The 19,362-nt window shown below is 47.8% G+C and overlaps 3 protein-coding genes and 1 non-coding gene across 5 annotated transcripts in view; 1 reads left to right on the top strand and 3 right to left on the bottom strand.

The window, feature by feature from the left end:
• The window catches only part of KNL1 (kinetochore scaffold 1), a 28,771-nt gene extending 22,802 nt beyond the window's left edge, over positions 1–5,969 (bottom strand). The window contains exons 1-6 of one of the 2 annotated variants that reach the window (XM_055813663.1): positions 5,816–5,969; positions 2,960–3,014; positions 2,477–2,516; positions 2,177–2,236; positions 763–824; positions 250–305 (exon numbers count right to left, since the gene is read on the bottom strand). In XM_055813663.1, coding sequence (XP_055669638.1) covers positions 250–305; positions 763–824; positions 2,177–2,236; positions 2,477–2,516; positions 2,960–2,994 — 253 coding nt within the window. In that variant the 5' untranslated portion in view covers positions 2,995–3,014; positions 5,816–5,969. Of the gene's footprint in view, positions 1–249; positions 306–762; positions 825–2,176; positions 2,237–2,476; positions 2,517–2,959; positions 3,015–5,811 lie in introns of both variants that reach the window. The other variant, XM_055813664.1, reaches the window with a different exon arrangement.
• Positions 5,970–6,312: 343 nt separating this feature from the next.
• TRNAS-GCU (transfer RNA serine (anticodon GCU)) lies at positions 6,313–6,394 on the top strand. The gene has a single exon. It is a non-coding gene; the product is annotated as a tRNA-Ser (tRNA).
• Positions 6,395–8,561: 2,167 nt separating this feature from the next.
• On the bottom strand, positions 8,562–13,229 carry RPUSD2 (RNA pseudouridine synthase domain containing 2). The gene is made up of 3 exons (XM_027795317.2): positions 12,534–13,229; positions 11,821–12,117; positions 8,562–11,122 (listed from the first exon to the last, which is right to left on the bottom strand). The coding sequence occupies exons 1-3, from the start codon at positions 13,227–13,229 to the stop codon at positions 10,337–10,339; spliced, it is 1,779 nt and encodes a 592-aa protein (XP_027651118.2). The 3' UTR covers positions 8,562–10,336.
• Positions 13,230–13,265: 36 nt separating this feature from the next.
• Positions 13,266–19,339, bottom strand: LOC101912943 (protein-L-isoaspartate(D-aspartate) O-methyltransferase-like). Its single transcript, XM_055813887.1, has 9 exons — positions 19,249–19,339; positions 18,724–18,857; positions 17,140–17,244; positions 16,582–16,613; positions 15,992–16,096; positions 15,241–15,361; positions 14,492–14,577; positions 14,076–14,245; positions 13,266–13,718 (listed from the first exon to the last, which is right to left on the bottom strand). Exons 2-9 carry the CDS (start codon positions 18,833–18,835, stop codon positions 13,706–13,708), a joined length of 744 nt encoding a protein of 247 aa, XP_055669862.1. The 5' UTR covers positions 18,836–18,857; positions 19,249–19,339; the 3' UTR covers positions 13,266–13,705.
• Positions 19,340–19,362: the final 23 nt, after the last annotated feature.

Genomic DNA, 19,362 nt, shown 5'->3' with positions numbered 1-19,362 from the left:
TCAGCCTTGTTTTGATCTAAAACCCCAAGGCAGATTTTGTTCTAGGTGCATTTTGCCTAAAAAAAATACTTTTTCTGAGCTACAAGGTCCACTGTACCAGTAACTAATGGGTTTTCAGCCAGTCCATGATAGACAACTGACCATATTGTTCCTTACCTGTGACTGACAGTCCTGACTTCTTAAATTCAAGCTAAAATTTTGTTGCCAATACTCTTTGAATCCAGTTAGGAGAAGAAAAAGGAGTCCTACCTGTATTTTCTCCCTCTGCCCCATTATTCTTAAGATCTCGCTGGAAGACTCTGCAGCTAAGAACAAAAACATCACCAATTTTTTAAAACATAAGCCCATCTGTTTCAAATATATTAAAAAAAAAGCACCCCCTAATAAAAAAAAAACCCAGCCCTAATTTCAATCTTTTCCACATAGTATGTTCTAAAATGAGATGTTAAAAGCCAGAAATGTACTGAACCCAAGCATATTTTCCAGTGAGAAGATGCCATTATCACACATCCGATGGAAATAAAAAATTCCTGATTATATTAGATTCATTAAACTGTTTTTTTTTCCATCTAGGAAGAGAAAACGAATAGTGGCTCAAGGCTCAAAATCAACTCAATATAGCAACAGTTACCAGTTTGCTGTTTGTATACATTTGTGAATATTCAGTGAAGGCAATTTTAAGGGATACCAGTTTACTACCTATAGCCTGCTTTTTATGCTTAAATAAAGGACGTAGATCTGCATCCCTCAGATCAAACTTACTTTATGGTGTTCGCAAAGCTGACACGTCGAGAGTTTTTCCTACGTTTTTCTATAGTGATATCCTGACAATAAAGAACAAAACAGTTTGATAACAGAGGACTCGTCTTATTCCATAAGCCACTATAAGCATAGCTCTTCATGAAACACAAAAACAAACAAAAAAAAATCATTGCCCAAAACCCAATATTCTATGACCCCAACAAGTACAACAGATATTATCAACACCCTTAAACTACTTTATGTCAGGAGAACTTGGAGAACTATGAAGAGACCCATCTCACAAGAAGTAGCATCTAAATATCACTGCAAGAGTTGCCTGGTTTCAAACACAAGAAGCAGAATACCAGTCACAAGGATTTTTGTCTGGCATATTGACTGGTATACTAGGGAAAATACATGTAGTTGCTTAGTGAGAAGGTTGCAGAACTGCTTTTCTTTAGTTTTCTGTTACATGAACTGAAGAAAAAAACAGTAATGAAGTTTCATCTTTATGGGAGAAAAGGAAGGATTCATGAAAGAATCAGTCACCATCTTCCTATAGAAATGTTTAAATGGTGTCACTGACTACATGATCATACTCATGCAATGTTACAAGGTACGTAACAGTGCAGTATTACATACACTGGAAAGCTAATTCATCATACCACTACTGTGCAGTTGTCTGCAATAAGCTTCCCTAACTAAATAGTTCTGGGACAGTGGAACCTGTGTTGTTTAAGAAAACACAAAGTATTCACATACCAGGTACTACCCATTATAGGCACGTGACTAACAAAGCCCATAAAATACTTAAATTTTTTGAAGGTTTTTTTCACTGAAAGCCTTATATGCTGAGTTTTCAAGTTCTGTAATCAGCAACAGATAAATCATATAAATATATGATGCAACTAGAGCATGAGTCCACGGATCACGCCCTAGGTAGAAATGACATTTAAAAACAATCCAAACTGAACAGGGCTGTAGTTACAATTTCTAAGAAAAAATAGACATCATAAACATGAAATATATTCTGTATATATTCCTGGAAGAAAACGTTTATTTTTTAGCTTTCACTTTAAACAAATTGGCAGGCTATTTTTTCTTCAGATGTAAAATTATCTTACTGACTATACCTATCTGTACACTGTTGGAAAGTTCAAGTCAAACGGACTACAGCAGGAGCAAGTTATTCCTACTAAACTCTGTTTATTCCTCTTTTCTGGATAGAAGAAACACTCTGATGTAAAACAGAAGTATAAGAAAAACTTCATGGATTTCTTGTAATATTTAGTACTCCAAAAATTATCCTCCTAAGCAGTTATTACAAGAGTTTTTACACCTGTATTATTCTAGTGACATAGTTTAATCAGTGACAAGTTGAGGAGCAAATTGAAGATGTTATGAGCATTGGCAAGAAAGGACTTAACAGACCTACCTGTGTCAATTCATTCTCACTTCCCAGATCATCAAGAGGATTTCGTGGAGCCTTTAAAATCTAAAAGAAAATATTACAGTTGAGAAGATCAGCTCCAAGTTCGAGAACTGGTTACTTGGCTAGAGTTTGTAAGAGCCACCAGTGCCCTAGCCAATCATATCAATCTAATAGGCTCTTTCTTTGCTTTTGGAATGCTCTTCTTCAACTGTGATGAGAAAACTAGTTCCCCTTTACAGCTTCCCTTTCTTTCCTTCCTTTAGTTACACCATTTTCTTTCAAGAAATGCCTTAAGTTACTCACAGAGGACAGTCGCTTCCTTCTGATGTGCTCTGTATTATCACTGGAGGAGAAGAAAAGGAAACGGGTATTAGGGCATAAATTGAACCAATATGTAGTTCTTGAACAGTATGTGCCAGGTTTTTAAGGTTAGTAGATAGATTTCATCATTATTTTTACAAGTGTGAAATTAAATAAACAAGCTTGTTTGGAATAGATCATTCATTCCAGCACTAGTTTCCAAAAATAAGCTTTAGAAAATTCAGCAGATTGCCCTCCAAAACCCATGGTCAGTTAGCCTCCAGACTATGCTATGAAATTTCCTCAGAGCTTTCCTACATATGATCAAAGAAACTCCCCGTTCTTCTTCTTGCCAATGGAAAACACATTCATTCAAGAGATGCTGAAGTGCACACTGAGATTAAGGAAATGTTTGTCTCTAAACATCAATATTTATATCACAATACATTGTGAATTGTATAGAATTCTTCAATGGTTTCAACTTACTTTTCCATGTTAGAGTCTACACAAATCTGGTCCATTTCTGAAGGATGTGCTTTTCCTATAAAATATAGTACCGAAATCCAAAAACATTAACAAACCTCAGTAAGAAAACTGCATAAAACCACGGCTAGATACTAGCCTTAGATGCTGCAATTTTTCTCTCCACCTTTCTCTAGTCACAGAAACACACTGAGGTATAAGAGGCCTCTCAAGTGCACATTTTCCTGCTATATAATCATATTGTAAAACAACTGTGCTAAGAGTCTTACCAGTTAGGTGCCCTTTCATTTTGAATTTAAGATTCTGATAACTGTTGGAGATAAATGTGATCAAACCTTATTATACAACACTAAGTTTGCTAGTTTTCTTTGACACACAAGACAATTTTTCAATCAATATTCTCTCACCCCAAGAATATCATATGTCAACGCAAAAAAAAACCCCTCCTGCTAGCACAGAGAACAAGACTTATCAAAGGTTGCATAAGGGGATAAAATTAATTAACCCACACTGACAGGACACCAGTGCTAACACAGACTTAATATTGCCTAACATTTCTTGTAAACTGAAACAAAATTCAGGGCTTTGAATGCCAGACTAACATTCCTCATAACTTTAGTCTCCCACAGACCTGATAAAGACCATCAGAAAAATGTACCACAGGATGAACACTGTGAGATCAATACATGCAATTTTCTAGGTTCCAGTGATGATCTTTATCTACATGCATCCCTCCATGAATAATTACACAAATTCTACTTACAGGAGAGCTCTAAACAATCTGACAGCATTTATCACATTACTTTATTCTCCCCTTGCTAAGCCTCAGCAAGCAACATTTTAAGAAAAAAACTTGTGTAAGCAAGGATTAAGTGATTTGTAAAACTAACAGTTACATTTTAAAATTAGAAACAGAGAGATCTGCACAGGACTACTCAGCTTTTGCATGTCACAGAATCACAGGCTCTCAGGTCTGCCGGGGGTTCTGGAGATAGTGCAGTCCACCCCCTGCTTAAAGCCACAGCAAATTGCTCAGGACAGCGTCTACTCCCATTTCTACTATCTCCAGAGGGGAAATGCCACAGCCCCTTCTGCACTACCTGTTCCATCTTCACTGCAATCGTTTCACCCCTTACGTTTAAATGGAATTTCTTGTATTTCAATTAGTGCCCATTACTTCTTGTTCCTTCATTAAATACAACTGAGAAGAGCCTGGCTCTGCCTTCTTTAAACCCTCTCATCGGGTATTCACACACACTGATAATTTCCCTCTGGTAAGCATCCACTGCTCTCCCTTGTCCACCAAGCCGGTTACCTGATTGTAGGTGATTTAAAGCACCAACTGACTCTTATTTTCCAAGCTAAAACTAAGCCTTATGTAGGAAAAAGAAAGCTTTAGATTTACCAAAATGCTAAATCACATTAAACACTATTGCATAGTGTTGGGATATTGCTCACAAGGCAGAGCAGACTTTGAATTATAGGGGAAGGGAAAAGGAACAATCTGCTCAGAAATACCAGTTTGCTCAAGGACCATGTTTCGGCAGGGCAAGAAAGCAGTGTGAGAAAGTTTACCCAATGGATTTCCCCACACACACACACTAAATTCCTTTGCTTAAACTGAAAAAAACCCCAACCCCACTATTTTGAAGACACCATTGCAGGTGAAGGTATAACAAATAAAAGCCAGAAGAAAAGTTTTCCACAATGACATTGTACTTGTACACAGAAGCGGGCCTGCTGAAATGAACTTTATTAATTTCCTGTTTTATTTTTTACAGAAGAATTCCTCTTGCCAAAGAGGCAGCAGGTTTACATTAGCACCTGTCAAAATGGCAGCCAAGAGGCTCTGGCTTTCAGGGCCTGCAGCTCTCGGCAACAAAACCGCGACTGCTTTCAGGCAGGCATCCCAAGGGTGGCTCTCCAGCCCACAGCCCCAATGCGCTGGACATTAAGAACTGCTGCCCAGGATCAGATTAAACACAAAAAAGAAGTGATACAAAGACAGCCGTACAGGTGCCTAGAGAAGAGCAGAAGAGCAGCGCATGGCTCTATGAAGAGTCCCTAGGAGTCTGCTGTTAGGCCTATTAATCTGAAATCATGTCCCAATGAACATGCTCAGCAGTCATTCTTTGAACCTGTGCACCTATCTTTGACCCAGCATATGGCAGCGAATTGAAATGCTCTGTTATTCTGTTTATGAAAAAGCATCTCTTTTTATTCTTACATTTGACAATTAAGTACCTCCCAGTTCCACGCTGTAAACAGGGAAGAATCACTCCAGAGGGTTTTTTTCGGTTCATTCATAATCTTACAAATGCTTATCCAAGCCCTCCTAGGTCTCCCCCCCACCTTTAAGAATAAGAATCTTTGCGATTCCCCTTTGTTCTGAGCGTTTCCCTCACGACCCCCGCGCTGGCCGTACCGCCCTGGCAGGGCCGGCAGCCCGGGAGCACCGTCTGGAACCGCCGCCAAGTGCCGGTTTATGCCTCGTTAGCACTTCGGCCGGTGTTTTCCCCAACCTGAACGGCTTCGTTCTGACCAAGACTGCCATTTATCGGCCGGTTTATCAGGCGATTCCTCTCACCTCCGAAGCCGTCGCCGACTCCAGCCTCCCCAGCTGAAATCTCCTCAGGTCCCGGCCCGAGGCCGCCCAGTCCCCTTCCACCGCCCTCCCGGCCCGCTCCTACCGGCACGGCCGGCCTCCGTCTCCCGCCGTTTGCGCGCCCTCCCCGCCGGGCCCGCCGCAGCGACAGCGCAACGGCCACCGCCTCAGCCGCTCCCGCGCTCCCCCGACCCGCCCTGCCCCCTCCTCGCCTCTTCCCGCTCCGGTCCCCGTCCCCAGCCGCCCTCACCTACTGCTGCGGTCGCAGGCCTCACGCCCGCTGCCGGTAGGGCCTTCCACCCTGCGCTCGGCCGATGTTCCCCACGCCCCCCCCTCTCATCGGGCTAGGCCGTCGCCGCTTCGCTATTCAAATCTAACCGCCTGCCGGCGCGCCTGCGCCCTGCGCCGCGCCGCCGTTGTACGACAGAGTGGCGCTGTGGGGCGGCTGCCGTACAACATGGCGCCCCCTAGCGCTCCGTACAACATGGCGACCTCCGCGGGACCAGCCCGGTGCCTGCCATTTCAGCGTTGCCCCTCGCGGGCGCGCCCCGCAGCTGCAGCAGCGAGGCTGGAGAGGCGGAGGCCACTCGCACAGGGCTTCCCGGTCCCCGCGCGGTGGCCTCGCTGTGCGTCGTGTCAACGGCGGGCCGAGTAACCGGCGCCATCTTGCAGGGAGAATGGCGGGAAGAAGAAGGCGCCGGGACCGGGCGACCTACTTCCCTATAGGCTGGGGGAGATTGAGTGTTACCGTGACGAGGTGGCCGAGTGGTTAAGGCGATGGACTGCTAATCCATTGTGCTCTGCACGCGTGGGTTCGAATCCCATCCTCGTCGAGAAACAGGAATTTTTCTTCCCCGGTTTTTTTTTATTTTTGCTCACAGTTCTCAGGGGACCGAGGCGCTCCCGACCTGCCCCGGCCGCGGCCCCTAGCGCCAGCGAGCTCCTGCCCTCCCGCGGCAGCGCTCCGCGGGGAAGGGCGTGAGGGGAGGCGGCGGCGGGTTGGCCGCTCGGCGGGAACAGGCCCTACGCGGGGCCCGCGGCCCCTCGGGCTCCCGCCTCCCGGGGCCGAGCCTTTACCCCTTATGGAAGGAAGGGGAAGCGGAGGTGCCGCCCGGGACAGCGGCCCGGGTAATTGCGGTGTCACAGCCGTGGGCGTGCGGATCCCTCTGACTGTCCCCGGCCGTCCCACCGAGTGACCCCCAGGCTGGGCACAGACCCTTCCCAGTCCCCGGCCGTCCCACCGAGTGACCCCCAGGCCGGCACAGACCCTTCTGAGTGTCCCCAGCCATCCCACCGAGTGACCCCCAGGCTGGGCCACCCCGCCGCAGAGCTCTGGGTCAGGATTTGCAGGGCAAGGGGCTGAGGCAGCTCCCACCGAACCGATCCCGGTGCCTGGCTGGAATGACACCAAGTATTGCTTCAGGAAAAGACAACTATTGCACTTGGCCTTGTTTTTCATGAAGTGATGACAATTTAAAAAAGCATCAACTATTGAGGAGATACAGGAAAGCTTTTCCTGCCCAATCCATCAATAATTAACTTTTTTAAAAAGTGTTGAAGTGCAAGTTAATGCTGGGCAGAGCTCCCAGGGCACTGCCCTGCTCCCGCTCAAACACACCACACCAAGGGAAGGGGCTTCTCACCCCCTTGGCTGGAACAGCTCTGCCAGGCCTCAGGCATACGCTGCAGCGGTTTTGACAATTTCCTCGTGGAAATTAGACTGTGCTAAATCCAGAGAATGGCCTTATCACAACTCTATAGTCTCTCCCATGGCACCTGTAACAGACCAGGAACAGTTAAAACACAGCTGGAAAAGTGTTATGGCATGGAAGACTGGCATCTTGGTGATGACTTAGGGGTTAATTCTGGTCAGGCCTACACACAGTAAGTTCCCCCCCAGGGTTTGCCAGGAGGGTTTATTGTATAGACAAGCTGCTTTAGCTGCTGGTAAGATGCACATTCTCCCCCTCCTTTCCTGTAGCATAAAAAGATGTATCAAAATCAAACTGTACTAGAGAAAGGACTTCTTCCAGGACCTACACTCTGTATAGATAACTTCATGCCCACAACCACCTCACAGCCAGGACAGTTATTTACCTCAAACCTGATCTGAAATGGGAATTTATCACAAGGCATCTCTAACAGTAACATTTCCCCTATTAGCAAAATAGCAAACACCAACTTATGCATGTTTACAGCACGTGGTGGCTGGACACCAGCTCTGAAACAGAATAAAATGAAATACGATGGAATTGGTGGTAGGCTCCTCGTGAAATCAACCTTAAATTTTCATTGTTGAAAGTATCTTGAAAACAGAAGCCCCAGGGTTTCCTGACCTGCAAGGTGTGCCAATTAAAAGATGAAGTTATTATGCATAGCCAGAAAAAGGAAAAACACAGCACTGAGCTTCAGTTGCCACGTAAGGCGCTTCAGCCACCCGTCTCCATCTACTGGCACAAGTCAGTAAAATCTCTTTCAGAAGCTTAAGGGAAGTAATAAAAAAAACAACACAACCCAAACCAACACCCCCCCCCCACCCCCCCCGAAAATATAATTTGAGATACCTCAAAGTCTAATTCAAAACTGTTGCCCCAAAACCTACTACCTTTCCCTTGTGTCTAAAGCTAGCAACAGCTGCAGACACCCTTATTTATATACTGAAGGTGCCCAAGTTTCATTTATGAAATGAATATATTATGAAATACATATTTCAGTGCATGAAAAATCTGGATGACACTAGTTTTAGAGTTTAGCTTTCTCTTAAACACAGCAGACCTTTTATCTCCTTTGTTTAACAGGCTGTCTGTGGCTAAGTACTAGACCTGGCCTTAAAAATGATGGCAAGAAAAAAAATACCATCTGTGATTAAATCAGAATCATAAGAGGCCCTTGGCAGAATGTGGAAAAGCAAAGCTCAAGCTTGTGTCAACTTTTTCAGAAACATTCAACACATCAGCTAGATGATCCAGCGCAGAAAGAAGTCACTTGGCTACTTTGAGCTATTTTGGAAGAAGTAAAGCAGTGGTTTATTCTGTTTTGGTACACAAATCCTGGTCCTGGTAACATCATCAAGTGATTCTAGGAGCCTTGCCAAGGAGGAAGGTAGTCATCCCTGCAGGCTTGGCCAGCCCGAGGTCCCCAGCATCCCACTCAGACACCTGTGAAGCAGGCAGTTCTCCAGTACCCTGTGTGAAATGGGCAAACTTGTAATAAAAGATCTACACAGAAACCACATCCTGGGGGGCGGGGACCTGAGAAACAGCTAGAGCTCCCCAGAGCACAGACAGCACAAGGAGAGATCACCCGAGACTGGACCACACTCCAGCATGGCTGTTGCCACACTTGCTGAACGGTATCGGCTCCTCCGGACTTCTTTCTTCATCTTTTTTAAGGCTTCTTTAGTATTTTAGAAATGTAGGACACTGCATGCACCCTATGTAGCAACGGGTGTGGAGAGGTGGATATGGAGTGACAGGGCTAGAAACCACTGTCTGCAAACAGGACTGAAAAAACACGGCTCTTCCCAGGCCAAGGTTTGGATTGTCTGCAGCAGCCACCAGAGCTGGTCGGTGACACTGGTGACACATACAGGAAAGAGGGAAGAAAACAGAAAAAAAAGATTAAAAAGAACCTGAGACAGCAGAATTATAATAATGACCCTCCCAGAGGCCAAGAAACAACCACTGATGAAAATAAGAACTATAGTGATATTTATCACTCTGAAAACATATATTAATATAAGACGTATAAAAATTCTTCTGGTTCATAAAACAGCTTTTGTTTTTCTTTAAAGCTAATTGTCACACTAAAGTGGTATTAAAAACAATTCCACACCAATCAGAAAGAACCTGCCTACCTGCCTGCAGTATTTAAAAAATAATAATTAAAAAAATAGAAGTTCGCAGACTGACCTCTAATTCGGATTTTTGCTCAAGAATGAGGGTGTCTTCAATGAGACAGAAGGGATAGAGATCGACAGGTTCTCCGAAGAGAAGCCAGAGGCAGGAGATATGTCACAGAGGAAACAGCAGAACAAAAAGGCAACAAAGGTCTACTAAATCAGTCTATTTCTAAATCTCATAAAAACGTATAACCTGGGGACTAGTACCTCCAGAAATAGGCCCAATATAAAGGGATTAGTCCCTAGAGGTACTAACTTTAAATAAAGCAATTATTTGAATGAATACTGAAAGAGTAATTTCTAAACCAGGTCTGCCTTGCTGACAAACAGCACAAAATGGATCAGCTTCACAGTGCTTTGGTTTTACCTTATGGCGTTCTCAGTAATAACTTGAATTTTAAAATCAGTCTGACAGTAAAATACATTAAAAATAGTTTTCTGTATGACATGACATCCAGCATATTAAATGACTTCCCAGCAGCTCTTATTGTAAGACTCAAGGACATAGCAGGCCAGAAGAAAAATCAGTTGATGACCTTTAAGTGCATGCACTTAACTGTCTGTGTGGATAATTGACAGCAAACCCAGAACTCATTGAGGTGAAAGGCAACACTGCCTGTGATAAGTAAGTGTTTGCTGCCCTGAAGTGCTAGTTCGCTAAAGGGGCAGCATAAATCATGTTACAGCCCCATCTTCCTGCTCAACTTTTACAGCACCTGTTGGCAGGCAGGTCAGTTCTCCAGCCCAAACAATCCCACCCCATCTCAAGTCACAGGCAGTTTGTTCACCTCAACCACATTGAAAAAAATAAATCTTAGGTCTTTATAAAATGCTGTCCTGGCCAGCAATGTCTGTAGGCGTCAGATGTCCTCAGTCATTCCTCCCAGTCCTCCATTGCCCACTCAGGCATCTTGGAGCAATACTCAAACTCTGCTCCCTTATAGCGCAAGGCATGTAGGTACATCACTAGCTCCTTGGGAGATGGGTCCTGCCTCGTAATTTTACACTCTGCACACAAAGGGTCCTTCTCTTCTGAACTCTCTTCTCTCCTTTGCCCATCCTGATTCTCATGTGAACTGAGTTCTGTCTTCTTTTCAGGCATTTCCAGGTCGGTGTTGGAGCTGAGTGGACAATCTGCTATGTCATTTCTCTTGGGATCCATAGCATCCATGGCAGGGCAGGAGTTCTCAGGGTCAGCCTGCGCAGACTTGGCACAGTCACTTGAACTACCACAGTCTTCATGTTCAGCATTGGAGTTCAAGTCCTCCTCCAAAATACCCAAGATATCCAGGCTTTGTTTGGAGCGATGCTCCTCTACTAGTGCCTTAAGGAGTTCTTCATCTGTTTTATCGATCTTGCCACCTTTCCCTCTGTCGGGGCCCCAGGCTTCCATATTATAGATGGGGTCGTTGACAATAGGATGCCCCAAATACTGCAAATGGACCCGGATCTGGTGCGTGCGGCCAGTATGTGGAAGACATTTGACTACGCTGGTCTTGCCATTGTAACTGAGTCTCTGGAAGATGGTTTTGCAGAATTTCCCTTTGGGGTCCACGCGGCACACTCCCACCTTGTAAGAAACAACCAGTATGGGCTCCTCACAGACCACTTCGTGTTCTGGAAACTCCCCCAACACACGACAGACATACTCCTTTTCCAGCTATGGGAAGACACAAGAGTAACTCTTAGAAAAAAAGAACAGAAAACTGTCTCTGTCCTAACTACACTTGGGTCCCATACTAGCTACTCCTCTTCAGAGAAATACTTTTGCAGGCAACACAACTGAACAGGAAGAAAAATAAAATAAAATCAACTATTTAAAGGCAAATTTCTCTCAAGCTTTCCTCGACTAGTTAAGAACTCAAGAACACAGGGGCCTGGCCTGTTTTCCTCATAGTAAATTCCAGAGCCATCTCTCAGCAGCCTTTGGTTTGACACAAATCCTGGAAGCCAGGACCCTACTGCTATGGTTCTTTCTGTTTGCATCAAGAGCCACTGGAAAAGTGAGACAAAACTTCTAAAGCTTTTAAAAATGAAAAAGTATTAGATGACCTATACATGTCCACTTACAAATAAAACTGCTTTCTAATTGTTTTGCGTAATCCCACCCAGTTTACACAGTGTGTTAGGGAAGGAGATCCCTTTCAATCTAATATTACCAAAATCAATTAAATTTTTACTCAGTCATTTTCTCTTGCTGCCTCTCATGCTTAATACAATCAGCACAGTAGCATGCCACAAGCTGTTTGGGGAACTTGCCAAGGCTACACCAGAAGTCTGGCTGCCTTTGGACCCAGCCTGTGTCAAGAAGATACCATGCCAGAGACTCCAAAAACTACTGCAGCCCTGAGCTCTCACCTGTCTCTCCCGAACCTGCTCATCGATCCTCTTGGATACCTCTGCAGTCTTGGCAAACATAAGTACTCCCGAGGTCATGCGATCGAGTCGGTGGATGGTATGCAACTCCTTTAGATCATGCTCTTTGCCTAGGATGAAGATGACCGTGTTGTGACGAAACCTGCCACAGGGGTGTACCGGCAAAGAGGAGGGTTTGTCCACAACCACCACCTCGTTGTCCTCCACCAAGATCTGGATGGGCTGGGCAGTGACTGGCGGCTCATGGCGATGCACCGTATTCCTAAGAAAATCGTTATTCTGCAAGACAGAGAGATAATTGGTGTGAATCCAGCCTGCATAGACATCCCGCCTGGCCACACGCAAGGGGGGCTTGATATTTCGGGGAGATTTGAGAGCCCTGTTGTCCTGGAACTTAGGATTTAGCATGACAACTGTGCACATCGCCGTTTCAAGTTTGATGGCCTGCCTTAAGCCCATCTCTGTGCCTCACTCCTTCTTGGGGGGCTGAGCAGGGAGCCGTGGGGCATGCCGGCTCTGCGCAGGGCCTGGGGTCTGCATACTCCTGACCCCGCTGGGCTTAAGGATTCCCCAGGATACCGATTCCCCCAGATCACCGCAGGCTTCAGCAGGCTCACAGGGCTCCCGGCCCCTGGCTCCAGCCTCCCCTGGCACACCGGGCTCCCGGTGGTCCCAGCCCCGGCGAGGATGCCCACCTTGAGCACGATGTCCAGGTCGCGCACGGGCTCCTCGTTGAGGCGGAGGCGGCCGGCGCGGGCGGCGGCGCGGTAATAGGCGAGGGGCTGGGCGCGGAACTCGGTGCTGAAGACCTGCAGGAGGCTGCGGCCCACCCAGCGGCCCTTGCAGTAGGTGCAGAAATCGAAGTAGTAGGGCCGCACTTTGCGCAGGCCGCCCTCGAAGTAGTAGGTGGTCTCGGCGAAGTGCGCCGCGCCGAAGCTCACCCCCGTGCTCAGCTTTCGCGGCGGCGGCACGTAGCGCTCCCCGACCGCCAGCCGCCGCTTCTTCGGCGCCGGCGCCGCTTCCTCTTTATCGCCGCTGGGGCCGGGGCCCGGCTCCGCCATGCCGCGGTGCGGAGGGGGAAGGGGCGGCCGCGGTGGCCAGGCCCCGCTCCGCGCCAGCCGGTACAGCCGCGCTGCCCACACCGCGCCGCCAGCGCGCGCCGTGACGCAATGACGCGGCGCCAGGCGCTGCGGCCAATCGCCGCCAGGCCACGCCCCCCCGCCCTCGCGCGGCCGGTCGCTCGCGCCCCTGGGTCCCTGCAGGGCCGCCGGCCCGGGCCAGCGGGGCGCCCCTGGGTCCCTGCAGGGCCGAGCACCAATGGGAGTGGGAAGGGCGCATGAGGGAGCAGCCAAGTGAGCAGGGTTTTCCTTAGGCCCCCAAATTCTCGGCATTGCTACCAGAGATTAAGTTAATTGAGGCAAAACACGAAGAGAACATGCTTTTGTAATTAAACTTTGACAAATCAGGGTACATTGCTGCTCCAGAACAGTAACTGTGTCTTATTTTCTCAAAGCATTAGGCAGAGTAGTCAATATTAAAGGGTATATTTTAGCCAAGGTTTAAGAATTCCTGTCTGCTTTTGGAATTCTCTGTGAACAGCTGTTATCTATAGCTTATCAGAGCTGGAGTTACCTGGATCCATTCACTCTCTGGGAGCAGGCATGGCCCCGAGAGCCTCCCCTGGGCCTGCTGCTGGAGAAACACCTTTTCTCCATCCCTCGTCAGGAGCCCTGCTAAGGCACCGCCTGCCTTTTGCAGGCACGTCCACCGATAAAGCTGCCGTTCAACAGGCAAAACCATACAGGCCATCTACAGCCACAAGTCCCATTCGTGAGCTTTCTGAGGTCACTTTAGAGATATTCATCCATCAGAATTCATCCCTGAGGCAAAGAAAAACCAACAGTTACTATTTGTGGCCTTCAGCAACAGAATCAACACGGCTATGGTGTTTATGAAAGTGCACAGGCTCCGGGGGGGGAGGGGGGGAAAGGCTCAAGTCCTCAGTCTGCAAGCCCTATCTACTAGAAGATAAATCCTGCCCTCCTGCTGCACCTTACCACAGCCAAGCCTCTTTCTTCATATTCTCTCTTTTTTTTTTTTGTTGTTGTTTTTTTGTTTTACAAACAGCATCTGCTAGGAATCCAGGACTCTGTCAGTAAAGCCAGCAGTCAAGGAGAGCAAGCTCACAGAGGCAGCTGTGAGGAAGAAGCGTTCCTCAAGGGAGAGGAATTTTTTACCGAGGCCACTGCTTTTCCTTATCTGTCAGAGGAACATAGATCACACCCATCAGTTGCGTTTCGATGATCTGCCCATCGCTGGTTTTGTCATACTGCATCAGAACTTGGTTTGCACCTTCAGGACCAACAGGCAATATTAACCGGCCTCCTGGCTTCAATTCATTCAGCAACTGGCAAGCAGACAAATCACAATCAGCAGAGCCAAAAAAACCCAGACAAGAGAAATAAGCCACACTGTGAAGGTCACACCACCTCAAAAAGCACAAACTGGCCAGCTCAACATAAAACAGAGAAAAAGAAGCTTCCAGTGGTTCCTTAATTATTAGTTTGGGGTTTGGGTTTTGGTGGGGGGTTTTTTCTACAGCTACCGAGGCAGGCAGCCCATAGCAACAAACATCCAGCATGCTCACTCTTACCTCCTTTGGTACGGTTGCTGCTGCTGCTCCCACATGAATGGCATCATAAGGAGCCTCTTCAGGGTATCCCTGCCTGCCATCTCCAACTACAGGAGGAAAAAGCATGCAGAAGAGACTTCTGTTCTGATAAATCCACACAAAAATAATCCTTCCTATATCCTTTCAATTATAATCTAGGCAATGAAAAATTCATAACGAGATTGTGACAGCAATTTGAATTCCCAAATCAGAGCACTGACTTGTCAGCTCAAAACGTAGCATTAGTTTACTTTTTGAAAAGGGGGAGAGATTTCTGGAACTGAGCCATGCTAGAAGAAGGCACAGCCAAAGCCAGGAGGGCTTTGCAGTAACACAGCAGAGCTTTGTGCAAGGCTTGAGATTCCAGATACAGGGAAAGCTGACTCAAGTTATCCTCACAAAAAAACCAAACCCACCCATTCAGATCAACTAAAACCCAGACATGGTACAGCCACTCTCCTCTGAAGGCAGTCTTTACTGAGTTAAGACAGTCTCTACATACTTGGAAGTAAGGTGTGTGATAAGACTGCCTGTAACATTAAATACTACTTGTTTACACTGCAGTGTTCAGGTCAGCGTGGCACGGTGCTTACTTAGCAGTGGTTTCTGCTAACACCATGGCAAGCATCACCACCAACTGGAACAACTGCTTCAAGGAGCGGAGCTCTGCAGGCAGCCAGAGCTAATGCATTCACAGGAGAGAACATGCACCAGGATCCCAGAGTGCTCACCCACAAGCTTTACACGGCCAGAGCTAAGCAAAGTCGGATCATCTTCTTGGACGTTTCTGATGGATTCATGTACCAGCTCTTTAATGTGCTCTACACCCACAGCTTTCCCTGTTGGGCCCATCTAAACAGAAAAACAGCAGAGAAACACCTACATGGTACAGAGGTGTATTTTACAGGGCAACTTACTGCAGGGATTGGAGAATTTCCAGGAAGAAACTTAAGAGCAGAGTTTCTGAACAAGAGCTGCAAATACTCTACCCCTTGTTTTTAAGGCTGAGTAGCCCCACTTATATTAGCTACTTGAGGGATACACAGACACTGCCTACAGGGATTCCTGGTAACCTTCCATTTCCAAAGAAAGAATTCTTTGGTAGAATTAGCAGCTTCCATGGCAGGGCCAGTTCTTGGCTAAGTAACCTCCTGAGAAGAGTAACTTGACCAGCTTTCTAGCACTTCACAGCAAATAATTCCAGGAGTTTAGAAAACAAAGAAACAGACTGTGACTACTTAGGAAGCAAACTAAGAAGAACCTACAATGGACTTGCACAGTAGAGTAACACATTCCTCTCGATCTGAACTGGGTTAACACACAAAATATCTCATGGCAGGTACAGCATCCCTTTAGTTTCCAAAAATGACTGTATCTGGTTTTACTGCCTCCCCCTCTCCCAACAGAAAGCCTGTGCTGGCTATGGCAAGCTACCCACCCTGATGCACCTCACCAGCTAGAAACAGAGTCCTGCAAGCTTACCATCCGGGCAAAGCACGCTGTAAGGTATCCGCTTCCAGATCCAACATCCAGCGCTTTGGCACCTTCCACAAGCTGATCCTTTAGCAATTCCAGTGCATGGGCATGCTGTGCAGACCACAAGAAGGTGCGAAACATCCATTTTAGTTTCCTCTCCTAAAACCTGCTCTAAGCAATTATCTGCTCCGATTTAAACAGCACACCTGCACACCTGGCATTTTGTCTGACATTCAGAGTGAAAATCAAGTGTTTGATCTGGAAAATCTTTTTGCAGAACAGCATATAGGAAAAGGTTCAGTAACAAGCTGTGAAGCAGCAGGAATAAAGGTCTCATGCAAAGAAAGGACAACATTAATGGTTAGCCTCAGTTGCATGGAATTCCTATCTATGCACACTTTTAAAGTAACTTAAGAGTGTTTACAGCAAACTTCTTAAAAAGAAAAAAAGCTTCAGATATATGGTGCCTAAAGAAGCAAGCATGATAATCATGTCCATGGGATCTGTTTATCTTTCTACTTTAGTATTTAAGAAAAATTAAAAATGGCAAACAAAATTTCCTCCATTTCTGCTAAAAGTGAAAAGTTTCCTCTTACCATATGTGGTGCACTGATTGTAGCCTTGTATCCTAGAAGGAAACCGGCGACAAATGCGATAAAGAAACGGCAATTAAAATTACCAATAGGCACAGTTCCTTATTCTCCCCCACTTCCCCTAAAAATAAAAAAGCGTACTTATATGCTACACTAAAGCACTTCACCGACTTAAAATCTCATTCCATGGGATTGCTAAGGAGCGCAAGGCTGCACAGTGCTGCGTCTCCCAGGCGTTCCAGCCCCCAGCTCATTCATCAAAACACCCCACGGCTCTCACAGCCTGCGCTCGCTTCCGCTCCCTGAGCAAGACTCAGTAATCAATGAACATTTTGAACCTGGAAAAGCTGCATTGTTCATTCCTCTGGATCCCACAGCTGAAATACGGATGGGGTTTGCTGTGCTTGACCCATCATAAAACTCAGCCACTGTTCTGGGGAGAGAGCACCTGGCACAGAAAACACAGACCTGCCAAGCCATCGCACATGCCCCCATCAGCATGACAAGCACAGTCAACAGGCACACTGTAAAAGCAGTCATACTTTGCCTTAAGTTACTCACCAATAGATTGAGGAGAATCCATGTATGGGAAATATTTGATGTAGTGACCTCTGTCAGTAGCCAATAGCACATCAAAGACTCGCTGGGATTTAATTATCCCTTTTTCTGGGAGAAGAAGAAAAACAGAGAGAGAAAGGACTCAAATCCTCAGTACTGTAGCAAGAGGAGATTTGGAAGGGAGGAGTACATTCAGGCAGTTAGCAGAACCAGGAGAATTCAACCTTAATAAGTGATCAGGGAAGGGACAGAAAACCGCGGATAGAAGTACAACTCTTTCAGTTTCTGCTACCCAAACTGAAATCATGTATGGTCCCAGGCCACCAGCCCAGCCTCTCTCAGAGGATGGTGACTTATGCCCCCAAGGTTTCCGGGCCTGCCAAACGTAATGAATAATAAATTGAGTCACGATTTCTCTCCTGAAAGCTGAGACTCTGGTTCAGGTTTCAGGAACACTGGCACAGTGAGCAAAATAAAGTCAAGAGCAATGACTGCAGAAACATTCAACATCCCTTCACATCTCATCACTGAGGGAACTCCTACAGGGAAAAATCAGCTTTAGCAGCAGGGGAAATTCCAAGCTATTTTGCAGTGTGTTCCAGCCCACTGTCCTGAGCAGAGTGGGGGCACCAAGCAACACTCCAGTCCCAGGGCATCCCGCTGGAGGCACATCCCAGTCTGCCAGGCTCAGCATCTACACGCCAGAGCAATGCCACGGGCTGCAGCATTTTAAAAAGTGCCATGCATTTACCATCCCAGAGGAGTGGAAGGAAGGCTGTGGATAGTCTTTCCTGCCACTGCTGGCGTAACATCTTTTATCTAATTATAAATAGAACCAGTTCAGACTGGGACAAATCAGAGAATGATCACAGATGGAAGGGAGCTCTGCAGATCATCTAGTCCAGCTCCCTGCTAAAGCAGGTTCACCTACAACAGGTTGCATAGATGTGCATCCAGGTGGGTTTTGAATGTCTCCAGAGAAGGAGACCACACAGCCTCTCTGGGCAGCCTCTTCCAGGGCTCTGTCAGTCTCAAGGCAAAGAAGTTCTTCCTTAGATTCAGCTGAAACATCCTCTGTTGCAGTTTGTGCCCGTTGCCCCTTGTCTGGTGGCTGGGCATCACTGAAAAGACCCTGGCCCCATCCTCCTGACACTTGCCCTTAAGATGTCTGTGGATATTGATAAGATCCCCTCTCAGTCTTCTCTTGTCCAGGCTGAACAGCCCCAGCTCTCTCAGCCTTTCCTCATCGGGGAGATGCTCCAGTCCCCTCACCATCTTTGTAGTCTTTGCTGGACCCCCTCCAACAGTTCCCTGTCTCTCTGGAACTGGGGAGCCCAGAGCTGGACACAGCCCCGCAGCCACAGCCTCCCCAGGGCAGAGTAGAGGGGCAGGACCACCTCCCTCGGGCCCATTTGGCCACGCTCCTAAGCACTGAAATTCAGGCGATATTAACGCCAACAGTGCAGAACGAGCAGCACCACTGCTCAAATCACCGTGTAACAACACTGACCATCCTTACAGCAAGCGCCAACCGGCTCCACCGGCAGCGGCGAGAAGTGCCCGGCGGGGGACGGTGCCGGTACTCACTGTAGAGGTTGTTGACCAGCTCCGGGTGTGTTTTCCCGCTGGAAGTCCAGGCCATGGTCCTGGCGAGGAGCAGCCCCATGAGCAGCGCGGTGCTGGGCAGCAGGCAGCTCATCCCAGGGACGGCCGGCGGCCGGCTACGAGCGCAGGCTCAGCACCGGCGCTCTGACGGGGACCCCGGACCGAGCCCCCCGCCCCAACGCGCCTGGCCCGGGCTGCGCGGGGTCAGCACCGCGGGCTCAGCACAGGCGATGTCCCAGGAGCTGGCTGCGGCCGGGGAGGGGACAGCCCACCGCGGCGGGGGGGACAGGGCCGGCGGTGACGGGCGGCAGCTCCCGGGGAAGGCCGCGGCGGAGCCGGCAAAGGAGCGCGCCCAGGCCCCGGAGCCACGACGCCCCCCTCGCCCGCCTCGCTAGGGAGAGCGGCAGGGCACGGCCCCGGCCTGCAGCAGGCTCCAGGCCGTCCGCTCCCCGCCGGGGACCCGCGCCCACACCAGCCCCCCCGAGCGGCCCCGGTCCCGGCACCGACCGCGCAGCCGCGCTAGACCCCCCCGCGGCCCGCCGCCAGGTGTAACGGTTCCTGCCGCCTCCCCCCACGAAAACTTCCGCCCTTTGCCAAGATGGCGCCGCAACGGCTTCAGCC

This window comes from Falco peregrinus, chromosome 9, assembly GCF_023634155.1.
Source record: "Falco peregrinus isolate bFalPer1 chromosome 9, bFalPer1.pri, whole genome shotgun sequence".
NCBI lineage: Eukaryota > Metazoa > Chordata > Aves > Falconiformes > Falconidae > Falco > Falco peregrinus.
The sequence above is the reverse complement of the archived record's forward strand: the minus strand, read 5'-3'. Positions and strand labels throughout refer to the sequence as shown.